This window comes from Megascapheus bottae, chromosome 1 (assembly GCF_031878675.1).
Source record: "Megascapheus bottae isolate mThoBot1 chromosome 1, mThoBot2.hap1, whole genome shotgun sequence".
Taxonomy (NCBI): domain Eukaryota; kingdom Metazoa; phylum Chordata; class Mammalia; order Rodentia; family Geomyidae; genus Megascapheus; species Megascapheus bottae.
This window is the reverse complement of record NC_143509.1, coordinates 1,244,517-1,262,421: the sequence shown is the minus strand read 5'-3', so window position 1 is coordinate 1,262,421 and position 17,905 is coordinate 1,244,517. Positions and strand designations below refer to the sequence as shown.

The 17,905-nt window shown below is 64.5% G+C and overlaps 3 protein-coding genes across 9 annotated transcripts in view; all 3 read right to left on the bottom strand.

Annotated features, from left to right (window-relative positions):
- Positions 1-1,050: 1,050 nt before the first annotated feature.
- Ocel1 (occludin/ELL domain containing 1) lies at positions 1,051-2,826 on the bottom strand. The gene is made up of 6 exons (XM_090335139.1): positions 2,725-2,826; positions 2,305-2,454; positions 2,032-2,228; positions 1,676-1,841; positions 1,513-1,566; positions 1,051-1,341 (listed from the first exon to the last, which is right to left on the bottom strand). The coding sequence occupies exons 2-6, from the start codon at positions 2,353-2,355 to the stop codon at positions 1,219-1,221; spliced, it is 591 nt and encodes a 196-aa protein (XP_090191265.1). The 5' UTR covers positions 2,356-2,454; positions 2,725-2,826; the 3' UTR covers positions 1,051-1,218.
- A 374-nt stretch (positions 2,827-3,200) lies between these two features.
- Use1 (unconventional SNARE in the ER 1) lies at positions 3,201-5,574 on the bottom strand. Its single transcript, XM_090335437.1, has 8 exons — positions 5,416-5,574; positions 5,120-5,169; positions 4,955-5,033; positions 4,716-4,868; positions 4,324-4,336; positions 3,937-3,964; positions 3,555-3,729; positions 3,201-3,403 (listed from the first exon to the last, which is right to left on the bottom strand). Exons 1-8 carry the CDS (start codon positions 5,554-5,556, stop codon positions 3,221-3,223), a joined length of 822 nt encoding a protein of 273 aa, XP_090191563.1. The 5' UTR covers positions 5,557-5,574; the 3' UTR covers positions 3,201-3,220.
- A 1,386-nt stretch (positions 5,575-6,960) lies between these two features.
- The window catches only part of Myo9b (myosin IXB), a 62,856-nt gene continuing 51,911 nt past the window's right edge, over positions 6,961-17,905 (bottom strand). For 5 of the 7 annotated variants that reach the window (XM_090335073.1, XM_090335114.1, XM_090335095.1 and 2 more), the window contains 23 exons: positions 17,089-17,211; positions 16,781-16,861; positions 16,271-16,381; positions 16,013-16,135; positions 14,744-15,060; positions 13,576-14,475; positions 12,855-12,915; positions 12,239-12,360; positions 11,700-11,827; positions 11,337-11,524; positions 11,151-11,249; positions 10,890-11,060; positions 10,562-10,600; positions 10,277-10,388; positions 10,068-10,141; positions 9,555-9,747; positions 9,340-9,468; positions 9,127-9,232; positions 8,895-9,026; positions 8,619-8,742; positions 8,089-8,136; positions 7,509-7,904; positions 7,257-7,432 (listed from right to left, as the gene is read on the bottom strand). In XM_090335073.1, coding sequence (XP_090191199.1) covers positions 7,349-7,432; positions 7,509-7,904; positions 8,089-8,136; positions 8,619-8,742; positions 8,895-9,026; positions 9,127-9,232; positions 9,340-9,468; positions 9,555-9,747; positions 10,068-10,141; positions 10,277-10,388; positions 10,562-10,600; positions 10,890-11,060; positions 11,151-11,249; positions 11,337-11,524; positions 11,700-11,827; positions 12,239-12,360; positions 12,855-12,915; positions 13,576-14,475; positions 14,744-15,060; positions 16,013-16,135; positions 16,271-16,381; positions 16,781-16,861; positions 17,089-17,211 — 3,861 coding nt within the window. In that variant the 3' untranslated portion in view covers positions 7,257-7,348. Of the gene's footprint in view, positions 7,433-7,508; positions 7,905-8,088; positions 8,137-8,618; positions 8,743-8,894; positions 9,027-9,126; positions 9,233-9,339; positions 9,469-9,554; positions 9,748-10,067; positions 10,142-10,276; positions 10,389-10,561; positions 10,601-10,889; positions 11,061-11,150; positions 11,250-11,336; positions 11,525-11,699; positions 11,828-12,238; positions 12,361-12,854; positions 12,916-13,575; positions 14,476-14,743; positions 15,061-16,012; positions 16,136-16,270; positions 16,382-16,780; positions 16,862-17,088; positions 17,212-17,905 lie in introns of all 7 variants that reach the window. The other 2 variants (XM_090335124.1, XM_090335090.1) reach the window with 2 other exon arrangements.

The window sequence follows — 17,905 nt, the reverse complement described above, 5'->3', positions numbered from 1 at the left end:
CCCCGGAGCCACAGCCCCACTTCTGAGATCCTCAGATCTCAGCTTCTTGCTAGCCACTGGCATCTGGCTCTGCCTTTGGTTTTGGTGGGCACTGGGGTCTGAGCTCAAGGCCTTGAGCTTACCAGGCAAGGTCTTTACCGGGGAGCCACACTGCCAGGCCTCCCCCCGCTTTTTTGTGGGTCATGGGGCTTGAACTCTGGGCTTGGGTGCTGTCTTTGAGGTCTTCCCCCGGAGCCACAACCCCACTTCTGGTGTTCTAGAGAATTGGAGATGAGAGTCCCAAGGTCTTTTGTGCCCGGACTGGCTTTGAACCTTAATCCTCAGATCTCAGCCTTCTGAGTAGCTGGGATGACAGGCGTGAGCCTCCGTGCCTGGCCTTTTGTTTTGTTTTTTTTTTGGATAGTACCATGTGTTCTGGCTCAGCTCTGCATAGATATTGGCTGGGACAGGTGTGAGTTAGGACTGCAGGTGTGAAATGCCTGGCACGGCTTGCATTTGCTATGCAGGCAGGCCTGGAATTATTTTTTTTCTGGTCTTGGGACTTGAACTCTGGGCCTGGGCACTGTCCCTGAGCTCTTCAGCTCAAGGCTACTGCCCTACCCCTTGAGTCACAGCACTTTTGGTTTTCTAGTGGTTAATTGGAGATGAGTCTCACAGACTTTAGTGCCCCAGCTGGTTTTGAAACTCGATCCTCAGATCTCAGCCTCCTGAGTAGCTAGGATGAGCCACCTCTCCTAGGGTCCTGAGCTTGTTTGGCTTAAGGCTAGTGCTCTAACCACTGGAGCCACAGTGCCACTCTGGCTTTTTGCTGGTTAATAGATGTCTCACAGACTAGTCCCTAGATGAGCTTTGAACCTTGATACTCAGATCTCAGACTCTTGAGTAGCTGGGACCACCGCGTGAGCCACTGGTGTCCTAAAGCCCTAGACTTGATGATCCGCTTGCCTCAGCCTCTCAGGTGCCACACTACACCATCCCAGGCCTGACCCAGGTGAGGCTGGACAAAATCTTTTCTCTGAACCTCTTTTCTCGATTGCGAAGAGTGCCATGTGAACTAAGCAGAGCCTGGTTGGGCCCATGTTTATTCCACTGGGTTGGCCAACAGGCCAGGAGTCCCACAAGATCAGGGTTGGGGGTCCAGAGGATGGGCTGGCTGCCAGGAGGGGCACTGTCAGCTCTTGGCCCAGAGCTCCTGCAGCCTTCTTCAACTCGGGGCTTTCAGAAGTACACCGAGCTTTCTCTGTCCTTTTGACCATCGAATTTCCGGATCTGGGTCTTGAGGTGCCTCAGTTTGCCCTTCAGGTAGCAACAGCGAGCCTGCTTATCCAGGAAGCTAGGGTCCTGGGAAAGTGCACACCAGGAAAGTCCTTATAAGCAGACTGGGCTATGGCCTGCCAACTGCTTAGCCCTTTCTTTTGCTTTTATAAGCCTCTTTTCTCCATGAAGTTGGAATAAATCAGAGCACAAGTGTCCAGGCTCTATGATGATAGGGGCTGGGGTGCAAAGACTCACCACCTGTTTCTTCTCCAACTGTCTCCAGACACGGTCAGCCATGTGGGCCTCTTTCTGCAAGAGGAGGAAGAGGAGGAGAGGGAACAGGGAAACTGAGGCTTGAGGGGACCAAGCGAGACCCATGCAGGGAGACCTCCAGCGAGAGCGTGTGGGCGGTGCTGACCTTGTTTTGGGCCGGGGGCAGCGCCCTGAGCAGGGCCTCCAGCTGCCCCAGCTTGGCCTGTGTGGCCTCCACTTCTTTCTGGAGTTCTAGAAGCTCCCCATACTGGTCCCGGAACACGGCGGCGTAACGGCGCCGGGCCCGCTCGCTGCTCACCGGGGGGTATTTGCTGCGGTGGTGGGGGACACGGGGCGGGGCAGGAGCCGTCTGACCCCCCCACCTCCTCCTCCCGCCCGGGCCGCGCCCCCTGCCCTCCTCCCGCCCCGGGCCCCCAGACGTTCACACTCCTACCCCAGCTTCCGTGCCCTTTCCCAGCTCCCCGGCATCAAGGGCTGAGGCGGAGGGCGGGGGAGACTCACAGCTCGTAGTCGGGCGCCGGGGCGGCGCTGGGCGGACGCCCCCTGGGCACGGCTCCGGCCGGTGGTCGGTCGCCCTCCTGGGGCCCCACCTCATCTGCAAACGTGATCTTCCTGGGCCTTCGGGCCGGCTGGTCCCCGGGCCGCGGCTGGCAGGGAGGGCGGAGGGCGCTGCACGGGTAGCCCGGCGGCAGCTGAGTCTGCACCCACGGCAGGAGTCAGGAGGCTGGGCCCCGCCCAGCCGGGCCCCGCCCGCGGGCTCGGGGCTGAACTCACCGGGGGCCCGGGGCCCGGCGGGCGGGGCCGGGGGTGCTCCCGGGTGGGCATCAGCCTCGGGAAGGCGCCGTTCTGGGCTCCCCGGCCTGGCGGGCGCGTGCAGCTCGCGGCGTCGAGGCCCGCGCGCGGCGGGCGCGGTCTGCGGGCGGCCTGCGGAGGGGAGCGGTCGGGGCTGGAGGCGGCCACGCCCCCCACTGTGCGCGCACGCGGTCCCCACCCCCGCCCGTTACGTAGCCGGAAGAGCGCCATGCAAATGAGCTACGACGTCACCGCGTCCCGAGCGAGGCCGCCCCACCCCCTCCCCGCGCTGTCAGAGCCTCTTCCTCCCGGAGCCGAGGGGTCAGTCCCTCCAAGGGGCCCCCGCCCCGCCCGGGCTTCCGCGGGCCGGCCTCCCCGCCCGGCTCTGCCCCGCCGCGTCACCTGTCCCAGCCTCCGGGTACCCAGCCTGCGTCTGCTGCCGGGAATCACCCGAGTTCGGGTTGGGTATGAACTTCAAGCGGACCTCGCAGGGGCGGGGGCGTGGCCTGCGAGGGGCGTGGCCTAGAGGCACGGCCACGCAGGGCGTGGCTTACGCGGGGCGGGGCCTCCCCGGGGCGGGACCAGGAGCGCCGCGTCCCCAGTGCGGGTTCCAGCCTCCCATCCCGGGCCCCGTTTCGTCGGGGGGCCAGGCTGTTTTTTCCCCCCGCCTGCGGCCGTGTAGGCCGCACTGAGCCCGCACTCGGGGCGTGGCGCTGGCCGGCGGGCCCGGAGCGGGTCGTCCGAGGTGGCCAGCAGTCCTGTCCCCGCCGCGCGGCCTGGCCGCAGGCCCACAGCCCCGCAGCCCCGCAGCCCGTCCCCCGCCCCTCCCACCCCGGCGGCGGCGGCGGCGGCGCGGAGCCCGCAAGCGAGGCAGTGGAGGCGGCACTGGCAGCGGAGTTTATTTGAGCTTGGGCATGATGCGGATGAAGAGGATCATGCTGATGAAGACGAAGCACACGACGATGAGCATGGCCCACAGCAGCCAGTTCACAGACTTCTGCGCGTGCTGCTCCAGCCGCTCCGACTCCGTCTTCAGCTTCTCCAGGTTCTGGTCGGCCATCTTCAGGGAGTGTGACAGGGTCTGGGGGGGAGTGGGGTGGACGTCAGCCGGCCCCGGCCTTGCCTCCTGGCAGCTCAACTCCTATTCATCCAGCAAAGTCCCATTCCCCATGCCCCTGCCTCGAGCAGCTGTCAGCCTGGGGCCGAGGCTGGAGTCTCTGCAGTCCACACACCTGGTTGTCCTTCTTGATGACGCTCTGTGCAGCCAGTGTGTTGGTCTTGAGGCTCCGGGCCAGGCCTAGCATTTCCTCTGCCAGCTTCTCCTGGAGGTCCTGGTGTCGCTGCAGGACGAGGTCCAGCTCTGCTGCTGACTGCTTCTCATCGGTGGGCGTGGGCCCTGTCACCGGGCTGGGGCCACACATGGGTAGTGTGTGGACATGACAAGTAGGGAGGACAGAGAGGGAGGGTGGGACCGGCCAGTCATGCGTCCAGCCACTGCCTGCTGCTGGGACTCAGCTCCCCTTCTCTGTTCACGTTCTGCTTCCAGTGTGGCAAGGGCCCTGGCAGTAGCACCAGTCTTTCCCCCCCACCCCCAGCTCACCCCAATTCACTTACGTTCTCTTCCTCACACTGGGCTGGGGCTCTGGAGGCAAAATAAATGGAGCAAAAAGGAAAAAGTGGACTTTTCTGTTTCTGGCTGACTCACCTTTGCCCGTGCTGTGTCTGATACCCAGAAAGTGGGCTGCTGCCTGGTACACGCACCTTGTCATGCTTCAAAGCCCTAACTGGAACTCCTGCCCATTGTGTGTGCAAATCTTCCCTATCTCCTTTGGCTCCCCAAATCCACAGGGGCCTTTGTTTAGCTGGCATTGGTCTTGTGAGCTGAAGGTGCTGCCCTTTCCACGGGTCACCTGACCCCCTGGTCCCAGGCTGTGGAGACCTGGTCCTTGCCCTGCAGGGAGGTAGGCAGGTGGAGCAGGCAGTGGGGTTGGTGTGACTCACCTCCGGCAGAGTCCTGTGGGAAGAAAGGAGAGGCTTGAGGTCAGCGTCTTTGTTCTGTCCCCAAATCTCCACTTTATTTACTGAGTTTGTCCTGGTCCTCCAGTGTAGCTAGGATTACAGGCCTGAGCCACGGGTGTCTGGCTTCCAATTGGCCCTTTCTGCTCTGCTCTTCACCTCCTCCGCCTGGGCAAATCTTTAACCTCTGGGCCTCACTTGCTCATCTCTGAGGGGTTATCTGTGTAAAGTGCTCAGATTCTGTGAAAGAGGTGATGCACGAGTCACTGGGCCTGAGCCACACGTGGCTCCTTTTGGCCTTGAACCCAAAACCTGTTCATCTAGCCTAGCCTTGGCTACAGCGTCCCTCGCTGTCCGAGGGCGTCCGGGAAGCTCACCGCGCCCAGCAGCTCGCTCCGCATCTCGCTGGTGTACCGGGCACGGGACTGCAGGTGGACGGTCTTGGTGGCAGGCACCCGCTCCCTGGCCGTGGTGGGCACGCGGCCCGGGGTCAGGAACTGGTTGGCGAGGGCCTTCTCGGAGGAGGAAGCCTGCGGGGACGCGGGGCCCGGGTCAGGGCGGGGGTTCGGGCCCGGGGATCCCCGCGGGGCCTGCACCCGCGGCGCGCGCGGCTCACCAGCTTCTCGGCCTGCAGCATCCCCTTCAGAAAGTTCACCTTGCGGGAATACTCGCTGAGCACCTCCGAGGCCGGCTTGCTGGAAGGCGAGAGGGTCAACGAGCAGCCTGCTGGCTGCCCCTGCGCGGGGAGGGGGCCCCCGAGTCCCGGGTGCCCCGCACTCACCTGGCGTGGGCCTTCAGCGCCTGCAGCATGTCCTCCAGAGCCCCCACGTACTGCGGAGGGAGAGTGACAGGTGAGGGGGCCACGCCCCGGCCAACTTCCCGCGAGGGGGCGGGCCCTGGGCGGGGCCAAGGGTGGGCGTGGCCGCAGGGGGGGGCAGGGGTGGGACCCGCTTCGAGACGAGGCGGCGCTGGCCGGAAGGGGCGTGGCCACCAGGGCTGTTGGGGCCTGGGAGGCCGCCGGGCCTAGCAGCCACCCTGCCCGACCCGAGGGTGCCTCGGCAGCGTAGCGCCCCGCACCTTCTCCAGACGCCACTCCTCCGGGTCCCGCTTCTCCGCTGCCATTGCCTCGCAGCGACACAGCAGCCTCACCAGGTTCAGCTCCAGCCGGGATGCCACCATCGCTAGCTGTCGATGCCCTGCCCCTTCCGCCGGTGCCATCTTAAAGGCGGGCGGAAGTGCGTCGGCGTGGCCTCCTTCCGGCCGGATGCGTCTCTCCTTTAGTTTCTGCGCCCATCTTTGTTGTGGGCGGAAGCATTTTTGCGTGGAGCGCCGCCCTCCCGTGCATGTTGTTTATTACGGGCAGCGTCGCTCGCTCCTCCCGAGAAGGCTGCGAGGCCCGGGTCCTCCAGTGTCCCGGCGTGCAGCGCGCCCCCCGCGGCCGCCCCCCCCCCCCCCTCCGCCCTGGCCCACGCGCCGTGCTGGGGCTCGGTATTCCCGGATGCCCGGATTCCATGGCGGCGCCTGGGCGCCAGCGCCCTGGTCCGGAGGGGACGGGGCTTCGGGGTGTCCAGCCCCCGTCCTCCTCCAGCCCTCGGGTCATCGAGCGGCCTCTCCGGGAGCCCGAGTCGGCCCCAGGCCTGGCCACCACCTGCAGTCTGGACTTGGGGTCTTTGGCCTGTGGGGCTGGGCAGAGTCGCCCCCGGGGACACCGTGGCGCCCTGCATGGCGCCGTCACGGGGCAGCCTCCCCTCCCCGCGCCTCACGGGGCCCTGGAACCCAAGGGAGGCGCACTGCTCCGGGCAGGGCCCTCGGCCAGCCGCCTCGAGGGCCTCGCGCGCCATCCTCAGTGGTCAGAGCCCGCACTTTGGCGTGGCACGGGGGCGGCTGTGACCGGGCAGACCCTGTCGTGCTGCCTGGCGGTGGCGGGGACCAGGCCCGCTGGGGACATGTGCGCTGGAGACATGTGGGAGATCTGAGCTCGGGGTCTCCCTCTAACCCCCCGCTAGCTCATCTTCCTGGGCAGCTGGGGACACCACGTGGCACTGCAGACCCCAGGACCCAGCCTGAGGAGCGGGGTGACAGGCCCTGCTTTGCCCCGTCCTGGGGCTTGCTCTCAGGGCAGGCCCGACACTGGATGGATGGTTTCTCCTGGGCTCGGGGCGCGCCATGGCCCCAACTCCTGGGTTGAAGGCGAGCCTGGCCCGACTGACCCGCCGGTAGCCTCCGGGGCTGGCAGGGCCCAGGTGTTGGGGAGAAGCCGGCCGCACTCCCGGGCCAGGGGAAGGACGGAGCTGGCCGGGCAAGGATCTGCGCGCGCCTCTCAGGCACTTCTTTATTTCACTCCTCTGCGGGGCAGCCTTCCTCCAGGCGGGGCCAAGCCCGGGGCCCCTGATCTGTGTCTGGGCTTGGCCAATGCCCCCACCCGAGCCACCGCCCAGGCCACGACTCCAGGAACGCTGGTTGACTGGCGGCCCGCTAGTCCAAAGCTCTGGTGCGTGGCCTGCGTGGGGCCTGGCACGGGCGCGCGTGTCCAGGTGACTCGCAGACGCACAGCGTTAATGCAAGTTTGTCATAGTATAAAAAGTTTGGTCTCCGGTTAAGGCGGGTATGGCTTGATACGGCTTGATACGTAAACCAAGGACGACGGTGGCGGCCCACGGAGAGGAGGCTGGACGCCGCCTTGCGCTGGCCGCTCCCTTCTGGATCCTTCTGGGCGCCAGGCAGCCTCAGCCGTGGGCCGGGCTGGCGCTGGGGGGCAGGCAGTACACAGGGGGGTCCGAGTACCTCCGGCGGGCGCCGGCGGGCGTGGTGTCCTCGCCCAGAGGCTCCAGCATGCCCTGGGCGGGCAGGTGGGGCCCGGGTGCGGCGTACACTGAGCGCACGTGGTCCGGGCGGCGCGCGGGGGGCTCGCGGCGCCGCACTGGGGCAACGGGGCCCCGCAGGTGCGCGCAGAGCCCCGGCGGGAGCTTGATGTTGGCGGTGGGCATGACCGGGGTCCTCCGCGGCATCTTCACGCGCACTGTGGCGAAGGACGCGGGCCGGTGGCGCGGGGGCGCGGGCTCCGTGGGGCCAGGACGCAGGGGCGCGGGGGGCCCTTCGGAGACGGACGCAGGTTAGGCAGCGTCGGGCGCGGGCGCAGCGCTCCGGGCGGGAAGCAGAAGCGGACCCACCTTAATACTGACCTTCTTCGGCCACCCGCGCCGCGCGCTCCTCCAGCAGGCTCTCCGTGCTGGCCGACGTCTCCGAGTCCGCGTTCTCCTCGTCGGAGCCCCGCGGGTCCAGCTCGGGCAGCCGGTACGTGATGTCCTCCCTGCAGACAGGGCCAGCTCGGTAAGGCCGCTCCCGCCGGGGCCCCGCCCGCGGAGCCCCCCAACGGCCAGGCGGAGGGATGAGGAGGGGACGGGACGGGTTGGAAGGGGCACTTGCTTCTCCTCCTTGATGGACTGGATCCGCTCCATGAGGATCTCCTTCTCGCGGTCCTCGTCGCCGCCGGCCGCCTCCTCTTCATGCAGCGCCTGCAGCTCCTCGGGGCCACCGGGGCCGGCCTGGTCCTTGGGGCTCCGGGTCTGCAAGGGAGGCTTGGGGTGACTGGCGGGGCACAGGCCGGGTCCTCTAGGACCCCGTGGCCATGTCCTGGTTAGTGGCCCTCAGCTCGGAGGTGGGGCCGCCCCAGCATGCACTTCCGGGAGGTTAGAACCCGCGGCGGGCACCGCTCGGGAGACATGCACCGGCCACCGAGCGCGTACATACCAGGACCCCCTCATAGGGAGACGAGAAACCCAGTTTGAAAGGCCAGGGCTGGGGGAGAGACGAGCACAGGGTGAATGAGCGGCTGGGCCGGCTGCCCGCGCGGGGGGCATCTTCCCGGGGTGAGGCCCAGGCTGGCCGCCCCCCGCCCCCGGGACAGGCCCCGAGCCGTCTTTCGGTCAAGACGAGGGGCGGTCGGGAGGCCCCACACCCTGCGCCCTGGGTGAAGCTGGGGGCGGGACAACCCGGAAAAGGAGGTCCGGAAGTGCCACCCCCAACGCCTAGCCACATGCCAGTCTCTGAGGCCCCGCCCCCAGCCTATACCCCCCCCCCTGCACCGCCCCCCCTGCACCTCAGCCCCGCCCCCGCCCACCAGAGGCCCCGCCCCCAGCCCGTAACCCCCCCTGCACCTCAGCCCCGCCCCAGCCCACCAGAGGCCCCGCCCCCAGCCTATACCCCCCCTGCACCGCCCCCCTGCACCTCAGCCCCGCCCCAGCCCCACGCCCACCAGAGGCCCCGCCCCCAGCGCTCACCGCGTTCTGCCGCAGCAGGGAGAGCCTGCGGAAGGCAATGGTCTCCGCCGCCTCCAGCTGGCTGATCTCCTCCATCTTCACCCTGTACTTCCGCATCTGCTCCTTGATCAGCATCTCCACGCACCTGTGGGCACGCACGGGAGGAACTGGGTCACCACCCGCGGTGGCCCTGCGCCAGTCACGCGTTGGTGGGGCTGGAGGGGGGGTCTATGACACAGAAGGCGCCGGCTGGTCTTTGGGGTGGGGGTGGGGTGGGGGGGGAGGGAAGGCCCTCACGTGGTGATCTTGAGCACGTCCTTCATGCTGGTCAGCGGGTCTGAGGTGTCGGGGCATCGCAGCAGGCAGGGTGCAAAGATGATGGCCAGGGCCCCGGGCGACATGCGGTTCACGTCCTCCAGCAGGGCCACCCTGTGTGGCCAGACCGTTAGGGGCAGGGGCGCTGGGGGAGGACCCCAGGGGCACGGACATGGGGGTCTGGGGGTCTAGCCCGGGGCCGCGGGGCACTTGCTTGACCAGGTGGAAGACGAGCCGCTCCAGGGCCGTGTGGTTGGCCTCAGGCAGGTGCTCCAGGACGGCGTAGATAGCGGCTAGCTGCTCTTGCTTCTCTGGCAGCTCTGCAGGGAAAAGGCCATGACCCCAGGCCCTCCGGGCTGTACACCCCCCCCCCCCCCCCCCCCCCCCCCCCCCCGCTGTCCCACAAGCCCTGCTGGACCCCACTCACCCACAGCTCGCAGGAAGTCGCCATACTGTGCAAAGGTCATGAGCGGCTCGGGCAGCTCCCGCAGCCACTGCTTCAGGACGCCCGTGATGGCGTGGATGGGGAAGTCCTCCAGCTTCACGGCGGCTGGGTCTGCAGGGTGAGGCCGGGCGAGGCCGGGTGAGTGGCACACAGGCCCACAGCCACCTGGGAGCCTGGCCACGGGCCCCTGTGCCCACCTGTCTGCAGTGCCTGCCGGAGCTCCCTTGTCCGGTTGGCGGCCCCTGACTTGCGGTAGAGACCCTCGGTGTACAGGCCGTGCATTTCCACGTGTTCCAGAAGCTTTTCCAGCACCACAGGCACGGAGGCTTTGTCACTGATCAGGCTGCCCACACATACACCGAAGTGGCCGGGCTCGGTGCCGGGCTCGGCCTAATGTGGCAGGACAAGGGGTGAGGCCTGGGCCGACTGAGCAGCCGTGGGGCCCTAGGGGCCTTGCCCTCTGCACACTGTTGGGGAGCCTGGGCGGGGGCACAGCCTGCAGGGGCCTCTCCCTGGCTGAGTGGAGGAGGGCTCCCCAGCCCGAGCCCCCCTCAACGCTCCCAACGCTGCTGCACCCCTCACTGGAACCTCATCTCCTTGTGTCAAAGGGACACAATCCCAATTCTGCGTAAGAACCCCACCCCTACCCCTACTGTGTCTGCCAGTGCCCACCGCCCCCTGCGAGCTGACGCGCCAGGCTGGGCACTCACCTTCCTCCCACTCATGTAGGAGCAGTGGCTTGGAATCTTGTGCACACACTTCTTGTGGCAGGTCATCTTGCATGCTGGGAGGTCATGGGGACACCATGGGTGTGTTGGAGACCCCTGGAGTCTGAGGCCTGCCCCCCCCCCCCCGCCCCAGGGAGCCCTGTGCATCATGGTGGGTTAGGGGGAGGTCAGGCAGGGCTGAGGGCACTTACCGCTGCACAGCAGCGCCTTGTCCATGAGCCAGATGTAGGAGAGACACTGCTCGCATGACTGTGGGATGCTCACCTGGTAGCTGGCAAACACGTGCCCGTTGTGCTCTTGGACCTGCAGGGCAAGGGCAGGGGCGGGGCTGAGCGGGCTCCACCGCACCGCCCCCCTGGAGTCTTGTGGGAGGCAATTCACACTGCATGCAAGCCCGCGGGCACACGTGCCTGCACACCCGCACACACGCATGGACATACACGTGTGTACACACACCCACAAACACAACTACTCACAGCACGCTCCTGCTTCCGCTTCTTCTTCTGAGCTTTGCCCTGCTTAAGACATACAAGAATGAGGTCTGCCTGGTGACCAGGGGACCCCCAGGAGCCCTCCCACATCTGGCACCCCAAAGCCCTCCCACTGAAAACGCTTGGGGCGGAAAAGCGGCACTGTGTGGGGTTTTGTGTGGACAGAGGAGAGGCATGGGGGGGGGGCAAGGCCATGGCAGGGAGGTGGGGCCAGGAGGGTGAGGTGCTGTAAGTAGGTGTGGCTGGCTCAGGGAGTGGGGAAGAGGGTGGGCGTGTCCTTAGGGGTGGGTGTGGCCGGAGTGGAAGCACTCACTTTAGGCTCAAAGTCACTCTTGGTGCAGCCACGCGTGAACTCATCCAGCAGGGACTGGAAGAGGTTGAGGACCAGGTTAGTGTCCTTCTGGCCCCGCTCGGTGGCCAGGTTGTTGACAATGATCTGGTAGTTCTCCATCAGGTCCTTGTAGCCCACATGGATCTTGCCATTCTGAAGGAATGCAAGGTGTCAGCTCGGCTGAGCCTGCAGGAGGGGGGCCTGCAGGGGTGGAGGGCACCTACAGGGGCGGAGGGCACCTACAGGGACGGAGTACATGGTTTTGATGTTGCTCCTGAACGTCTCCGTGGCTTCGATGAACAGGCTCTCGATGGGGGTCTTCTGGGAGCGCAGGTCGTTGATCTGGGAGGAGAGACAGGCGCTCTCAGTGGGGCCTGCCTCCTCCAGTCAGGCCCCGGCTCCCGCTCCGAGCCCAGGCCAGCCGCTTACCTTGTTGAGCAGGAACTCGTCCAGGTACTTGAGCTCGTTGGCGTTGGTGATCTTGCGGTACACGGACTCCCGCCACCTCTCGGACACAGTGATCTTGCCGATCTTGAGGTTCCGGCTCTTTTTCCCTTTGCCTCCAGCCTCCTTGCTGTGTCTCTCACCTGTGGGCCGGGGCTGCTGGCTGGAGGGAGCTGTCACAGGGTCACAGGGTGAGGGGAGGCAGTTCAGGGAAGGGCTCTGGTCAGATGGGGGCCCAGTCAGAGACAGGCAACCTGCACTCCAGCTACAAGCCTCCATCTGGGGCCAGAAATCCCCACGCCAAGCCCTGTGCCCAGGGCTCAGCCTTGAGGCTCTCTGTCGACAGACCTTCTAGATTCTTCTTCACAGCGGCTTCCAGAACAGCCGGTCCCGAGGCCACATCGTCCATCTCCTCCACATCCAGGCTGTATTTTTTGTCCTTGGTCTTATGCAGGAAAAGTCTTTTAAATGTGGATCTGGGGAGAAAAGAAAAAAAGAGTGATTTCTTTTGTTTCTCTTTCTTCCTGGACTGGATCTTGCCATATGGCCCGGGCTGGTTTTGAGCTCTTGGCCTCAAGAGAGCTTACTGTTTCAACCTCTCAAGTGGCTGGGACTGCAGATGTGCGCCAGCAGGCCTGGGCCTAGCTCTGTGAAGTATTTTCCTTTAAGCCATGGACAGCCTAGTCGTATCAAGCAAGGACTGAGCAAAGACTTAGCCTGGTTTTAAAAAAGGGGAACTAGATAAGGGTGTACAGTTCCTAGCATGCCAGCACTAGAAGTAAAATGGGAAATGACATCTCCTCTCTCCTCCGTGGGGGATAGGATGGGATGCCGCTAGAAACCAGATCTGCCCATCTGTACCTCCACGGGTGACCCCAGAGCCTTACTTAGAGTCCACCTGGGTGCCTGGGGACAGCCCGGCCTCAGGGCCTGCGGACGGGTCACCCGACTTCTTCTTGCAGATTGCAGCCTTCTTGGTGCTTGGCTCCCCATCAGTTTCGACAGACGACTACAAGCAATGAGTACAGGGAGCGGGCCGGTGAGAAAGAGGGGCCTGCGGCGGCCTGCACCTCACACTCCACCTACCAGCTCCATTCCTCGCTTCCCTTCCTTTTTTTTTTCCTTCGCCAGTGGTTGGGGAGAACTGGGTGTCGTCATCTTTTTTTCTTTTTGCCAGTCTTGAACTCTGAGACTGGGAGCTGTCGAGAGCTTTTGTGTAAGGCTCACCCTCAACCACTTTAGGGCATGGCTCCACTTCCAGCCTTTTCTGAGGAGTGTGCTAGAGATCTGTCTCACAGGCTTTCCTGCCTGGGTTGACTTTGAACCTCGATCCTCAGATCTCAACTTCCTAAGTAGACAGTTGAGAGCCGCTGATGCCCAGCTCCTCTTGATCTTTCTAACTTGGCCTGTGGAGTGTCAGGACTGCAGACGTGAGCCTGCGCTACTCCTCGGCTTCCCCCCCCCTCCCCCCCACCGTCTCGCTCTGGTAGAACTGGGCCTCACCTGAGCCTTGGCGGGAGACAGCTTGGAGATGTCATTCGTGGACAAGGAGACGCGCCTCTCCCTGCAGGATCACAGACACTTGCGTTAGCCCCCAGCCCTGCACTCCCAGGTGGGGTGGCTCTGCGCGGGATGGCGCTGGCTCTCCTGGGAGGGAGGGAAGGGTGTTTCTTGGCCTGGGTGGGAGGCAGCCAGGGTGCTGTAGGACTCCCTGGAGTGCAGAGAAAGCCCCAAGACACAGGTGAAGCAGCGCCACGCATCTGCTCTGGCGTCTCTCCACTGTGTTACAGCGCACAGCCCAGCCCCTCCTCCATCACTGTGTCTGTCCACCTGTCTGTCTCCCAGCTACCTTACTGTGGCCCTCCTGTCACTATGTCCGCCTACATCTGCCCCCCCCCTGCTACTCTTTCCTCCCACCCCTCTATCAACCCCTCCCTCCCTTCCATCTTCTACTTCTCTACCCACTCACCACCCAGTAGGCCTCCGGCAGGGCAGGGGAAGAGGCTGGGGCACTGAGATGTGCTCACTTAGGTCAGGCAGTCAGCTTTTTCTTACCCACAGGTGACTACCGTGAACCCCATTTGTTGGTGAGGACCCTGAGGCCTGGGGGTGCCATGCCAGGCCTGTGACTCCCAGGAGCTTGGCGGCTGGTGGGGCCCTGGGGTGGGGGGCCGGCTGTGGCGTGGCATGCTCACCACATGCGAGGCAGAGGACAGGGACTTACTCTGTGGGCGTGATGGCGGCCCCCGAGGACCGGTGCCTGTCACTGAGGTCTAAGGACTGGCTCAGCATGGAGCTGGGCCCGCTGGCCCCCAGCTTCTTGCCCCGCCATTGCTCCACAGCTGCGGCCAAGTGCTCGGAGTCAGGGTGCTGGTACCGCTGGATGTGGGTGGGGCCACTGGGACTCTCGGCCTTGTCCTTGGCGGCTTCGTGAGTGCTGCTGGGCACGAGGGGGGCCGCAGTGCTGTCCAGGGTCAGGGTGGCTGGCCGCTGTGGGGGAAGGGGCCTCAGGCTCTCGGCAGGGGGCACCTCCGCTTCTCTGGAGGCCGTGGCGTCCAGGGGGACCGGAGGCTTCTCTCGGAGCTCCCTCCTCGCGTGGACGCTGTCCTTGGTCTCTGTCACCACTTCCGGAGTGGTTTCATCCGTGACCTCAGTTCTGTCCTCCAGGAGGCTATCCCCCAGCTCCAGGACAGCCCTTCCAGAAGGTCCTTGGGGGGTGCTCTCCTCCTTGCAGAGCTGGCTGTGTTTGTTCTGGAGCTCCACGTGCTCCAGCCCTCGCTGCCGGCGGGACTCTCGCTTCTCCCGGCTGCTGGGGGCTTTGTCCTGGCTTTCCGATGAAATGCTTCTCTGGTAGGCCACGTCCTTCGCAGGGGGTGGGGGCTCGGCTGGGGACGCCTCACCCTGCCAGGCCAGGGCCTCGGCTGCCAGCTGCTGCAAGGCCTGCTGGGCCACAGGGCCTGTCCCCTCCTCAGCAGTCCCCTGGGCCACAGGGCCTGTACCCTCCTCAGCAGCCTCCTGGGCCACAGGGCCTGTCCCCTCCTCAGCAGCCTCCTCCATGGAGGCCTCCCGGGCCTCCTGCTCTCGCTCCTCTGCTGCCCTCTTCTCTAAGATCATCTGGCTGAAGCTGGCGGGAGGAAAAAGGAGCAGAGACTGATGTCCACACACCCCCGTCAGGGAGATCCAGCACTGCCCCCCACCCCGCCAGAGCCTCCACGCGAGGTCCCTGGGTGATGCTTCCGGAGGACAGGCACGGTGTTGCATGCCTGTACTCCCAGCCACGGGGCAGGCGGAGGAAGGAGGATGGAGTTCCAGGCCAGCCAGAAACCACGACCCAAACCAGGGCCGGATGCCCGTGGTCCTGTGGGGTGTGGTCACCCCTGGGGACAGCTCACCTGCGACGTTGCAGGTGGCCCCGGCACAGGCTCTGCAGGCGGATCACGCTCTGCCGGCGCCGACAGAAGGCCCTGCGCTGGAGGAACCCTCGCCAGGCAGCCTGCAGCACGACTGCGGCACGGGCTTGGGCTCGGGCCCGACGGGCCTGTCGAGCGCGCCAGTGCGCCTGCACCACCAGGGCCGCGTGCCGGGCCCGCAGGAAGCGGCGCCGCTCCAGGGCCGTGCGGAACCAGCTCTGCAGCAGCAGGATCTTTCGCAGGACTTCCCGGTGCAGTGTCTCCTGCAGTGCCTGCCGCACAGTCTCCTTCAGGAAGACCTGTGGGCATGCAGGATGGGGTCAGAGCGTGGCCCAACCCCAGGCACTCCTGCAGGTTGTTCCCATCCCTGCCTGCCTGGTTCCAGAACGTTCTTTCATTCCCACAAGAAGACCCAGCTCCCTGCTGCCTCGGCCCCCTTGCTGAGGACGTGATGTGGCCGTGGGTCAGCCCAGTCCTGGGCCGAGGGCCCTGAGGCCTCTGCCTCAGCCGCCATGCAGGGCCACGCTGGCCAGGTCACCAGGGCTGCAGTTGTGCAGAATTCCTTTTCTGTGGTTGGTTGTGGGGCTTGAACTCTGGGCCTGAGCGTAGTCCCTGAGCTCTTCAGCTCAAATCCTACCCCCTGAGCCACAGCGCCACTTCCAGTTTTCTAGAGGTTAATTGGAGATAAGAGTCTCACAGTCTTTAGTGCCTAGGCTGGCTTTGAACTGGGATCCTCAGATCTCAGCCTCTTGAATAGGATTACCGGTGTGAGCCATTGTACCTAACTGTGTGCAGAATTTCGGATGGTAGAATAACACTCCCTCGCAGTGGCCTTCCATGGACCCACAGACCACATTCTGTTTCGCCACCACGCCAATGGTGAGTGGACTAGGGGATGTTGCCGTGGTGACCATGTGTGGACCGTGTGTGGAGACAGACACGTGGTCTAAGGCCCTGCTTCCATCCCCTACTGGAAAAATATAAAGCAAACAAGACTCCCTGCCCCACAAACGCCTGCAGGAGGCAACAGGAAATGTACACTTGTCTGGCTGGGTGGTCACCTAAAGGCTGGCTGCCAGAGCATGGTTTGCTGTGACAGTGTGGCGGTGGTGGCACCTGTTACAAATGGAGCCTCTGAGATGAAAGTTCTCGTGAGTGGTGGCTATAGGAGACTGGCTCAGGTCAGCACCGCGAGGGATGCTCCCTGCACTCTGCTAGGGTAGGAGCCAGGGGCTCCAAGGCTCTGCTGACCTTGGTCCTTCCAATCTGGTAGTTCCTCTTGTCCACCGCCATCCTCTCCAGCAGCGTGGCAATGACCTCTCTGCAGGGCTGGGCGTTCTTGGGCAGCAGAACCTGGAACTGCTCGGTGAATTCCTGGGTGAGGGCCGAGAAAGGGGTTGGAGTGGGCTTCCAGCCAGCAAAGGGGACACTGAGGCAGAACCTGCCCCTCCTTCCACCCCCCAGGCATGCCTGGGGGCTGAGGGCGGAGCCACGGGCAGGCCCGTCTACCTGGAAGGTGTACTTGGCGCTGTAGCCGGAGCGGCGGATCCGCACGGTCTCCAACATGCCCGTGTAGCGCAGCTGCTGCAGGACCAGCTCCTCATCGAAGCACAGCTCCTTCTGCAAGGGCACAGCGCGGGGTCAGAGCGCAGGCGGACGGGGACAGGGACCACGAGCAGTGTAGGAGCCTGGCGGCCACCACCCTACCCCAGACAGGCCGCAGCACCTTTGTCTTTCTCTTTGCTCCTGTTTCTGAGATGGGGTCTTGCTCTTTGACCCAGGCTAGCTTCAAAGTCACCGGCCACCTGAGAGCTCTTTCATAATGGACTCGGGCTGGAGCTCAGCTCCCGCCGTGCGTGGAACAAGGCCTTGGCCTTGCATGCTCTCCACCCTGGCTGTTCTGGGGGATCTCTGAAGGGCAGCCCCCCACCCACCAGACACGTAACTCCTCTCCCGCCCTGTCCCCAGAGACTGAGGATACGGGGTGCCCTCCGCCCCCGACGCCAGCCAGCCACCCACCTTCTCGGCGTTGGAGCGGATGCAGCGGATGAAGAAGGGCTCGGCCTGGCCCAGGGCCTCCAGCAGCTTGTTAAGGGATGTCTGCACGAAGGGGGATGTGGGTGAGCCAGGCCGCAGGGGGTGCCCCTATCCAGGATAGGAGGGCTGGGGGCACCCCACGTGCAGAGCCACTTGGTCCCCACCGCCAGGGAGATGAGGGACGCGTGACTTAAGGACAGCAAGTGGCAGTGGTGGTGTGAACCAAGGCCGATCACCATGGCTCACAGCCTTCCTGCGGCTCGGGGGCCCCGGGTAGAGCCAGTGCCCACCTGGAACTGGGCACTGATGCTGGGCGGCTTCTTCTTCTTGTGCAGGTGCAGCAGGGACTTGGTGGTGCGGTCGTGCAGGGTCATGCTGATGATCAGCTTCAGGGACTTGGAGTCCAGCAGGTTCTAGGATGGACACGGGGGTCGGGCCTGCTCTCCACCGCACGTGTGGGGTGGGCTGTGCACCGTCCTCAGGACGGTGGGATGGCACATGGCCTCTCTTGTGGCCCGTGTACTGCCCACTGGGCGTTCCCTGCCATGGCGGGTCCCGGGACAGGGCCACCGATGCCTGCCGCCCTGCGGGAGCCTCCCGTGTAAGCCTGGCACCGCCGCCCCTCCTGCCCTGGCCTCCTGCCCCAGCTTCTAGAGTGCTGGACTCCAGGAGGAACTGCATGCCCCACCAAGGGAAATTTTCTGAGGACGAGCTGTGTGCCACAGGGGGTGGCTCAACACCGTAAGATGGTTCACACAGGAAACTGGGTCTCGGCAAAACCCCACACCTGGGAGGCTTCTGGTTCTAAGAATTTTAGACAGGGGACATTGAAAAGAATGTTTAAAATTCTCCCTTCACTGATTATTTTTGTTGTTGTTGTTATTGGTTTGTTTGCCAGTCCTGGGCTTGAACTCGGGGCCTGAGCACTGTCCTTGGGCTTTCTTAAGGCTAGAGCTCTACCACTTGAGCCTCAGCACCACTTTTTTCTATGTATGTGGTACTGAGGAATCGAACCCGGGCCTTCCTGCATGCTAGGCAAGCACTCTACCACCAGGCCACACTCCCGGCCCATGATTTTTGAACTCAAGGCTTGGAATTTGCCAGGCA

Coding starts and splice junctions, on each gene's coding strand:
- Ocel1 (XM_090335139.1), bottom strand. CDS start 2,355: ATGCCCACCCGGGAGCACCCCCGGCCCCGCCCGCCGGGCCCCGGGCCC. Junction 1,567..1,675: donor TGCCCCCGGCCCAAAACAAG/GTCAGCACCGCC, acceptor CTCCTCTTGCAG/AAAGAGGCCCACATGGCTGA. Junction 1,342..1,512: donor AGTTGGAGAAGAAACAGGTG/GTGAGTCTTTGC, acceptor GCACTTTCCCAG/GACCCTAGCTTCCTGGATAA.
- Use1 (XM_090335437.1), bottom strand. CDS start 5,556: ATGGCACCGGCGGAAGGGGCAGGGCATCGACAGCTAGCGATGGTGGCA. Junction 4,869..4,954: donor TGCTGCAGGCCGAGAAGCTG/GTGAGCCGCGCG, acceptor GCGTCCCCGCAG/GCTTCCTCCTCCGAGAAGGC. Junction 3,404..3,554: donor TCATCAAGAAGGACAACCAG/GTGTGTGGACTG, acceptor ACTCCCCCCCAG/ACCCTGTCACACTCCCTGAA.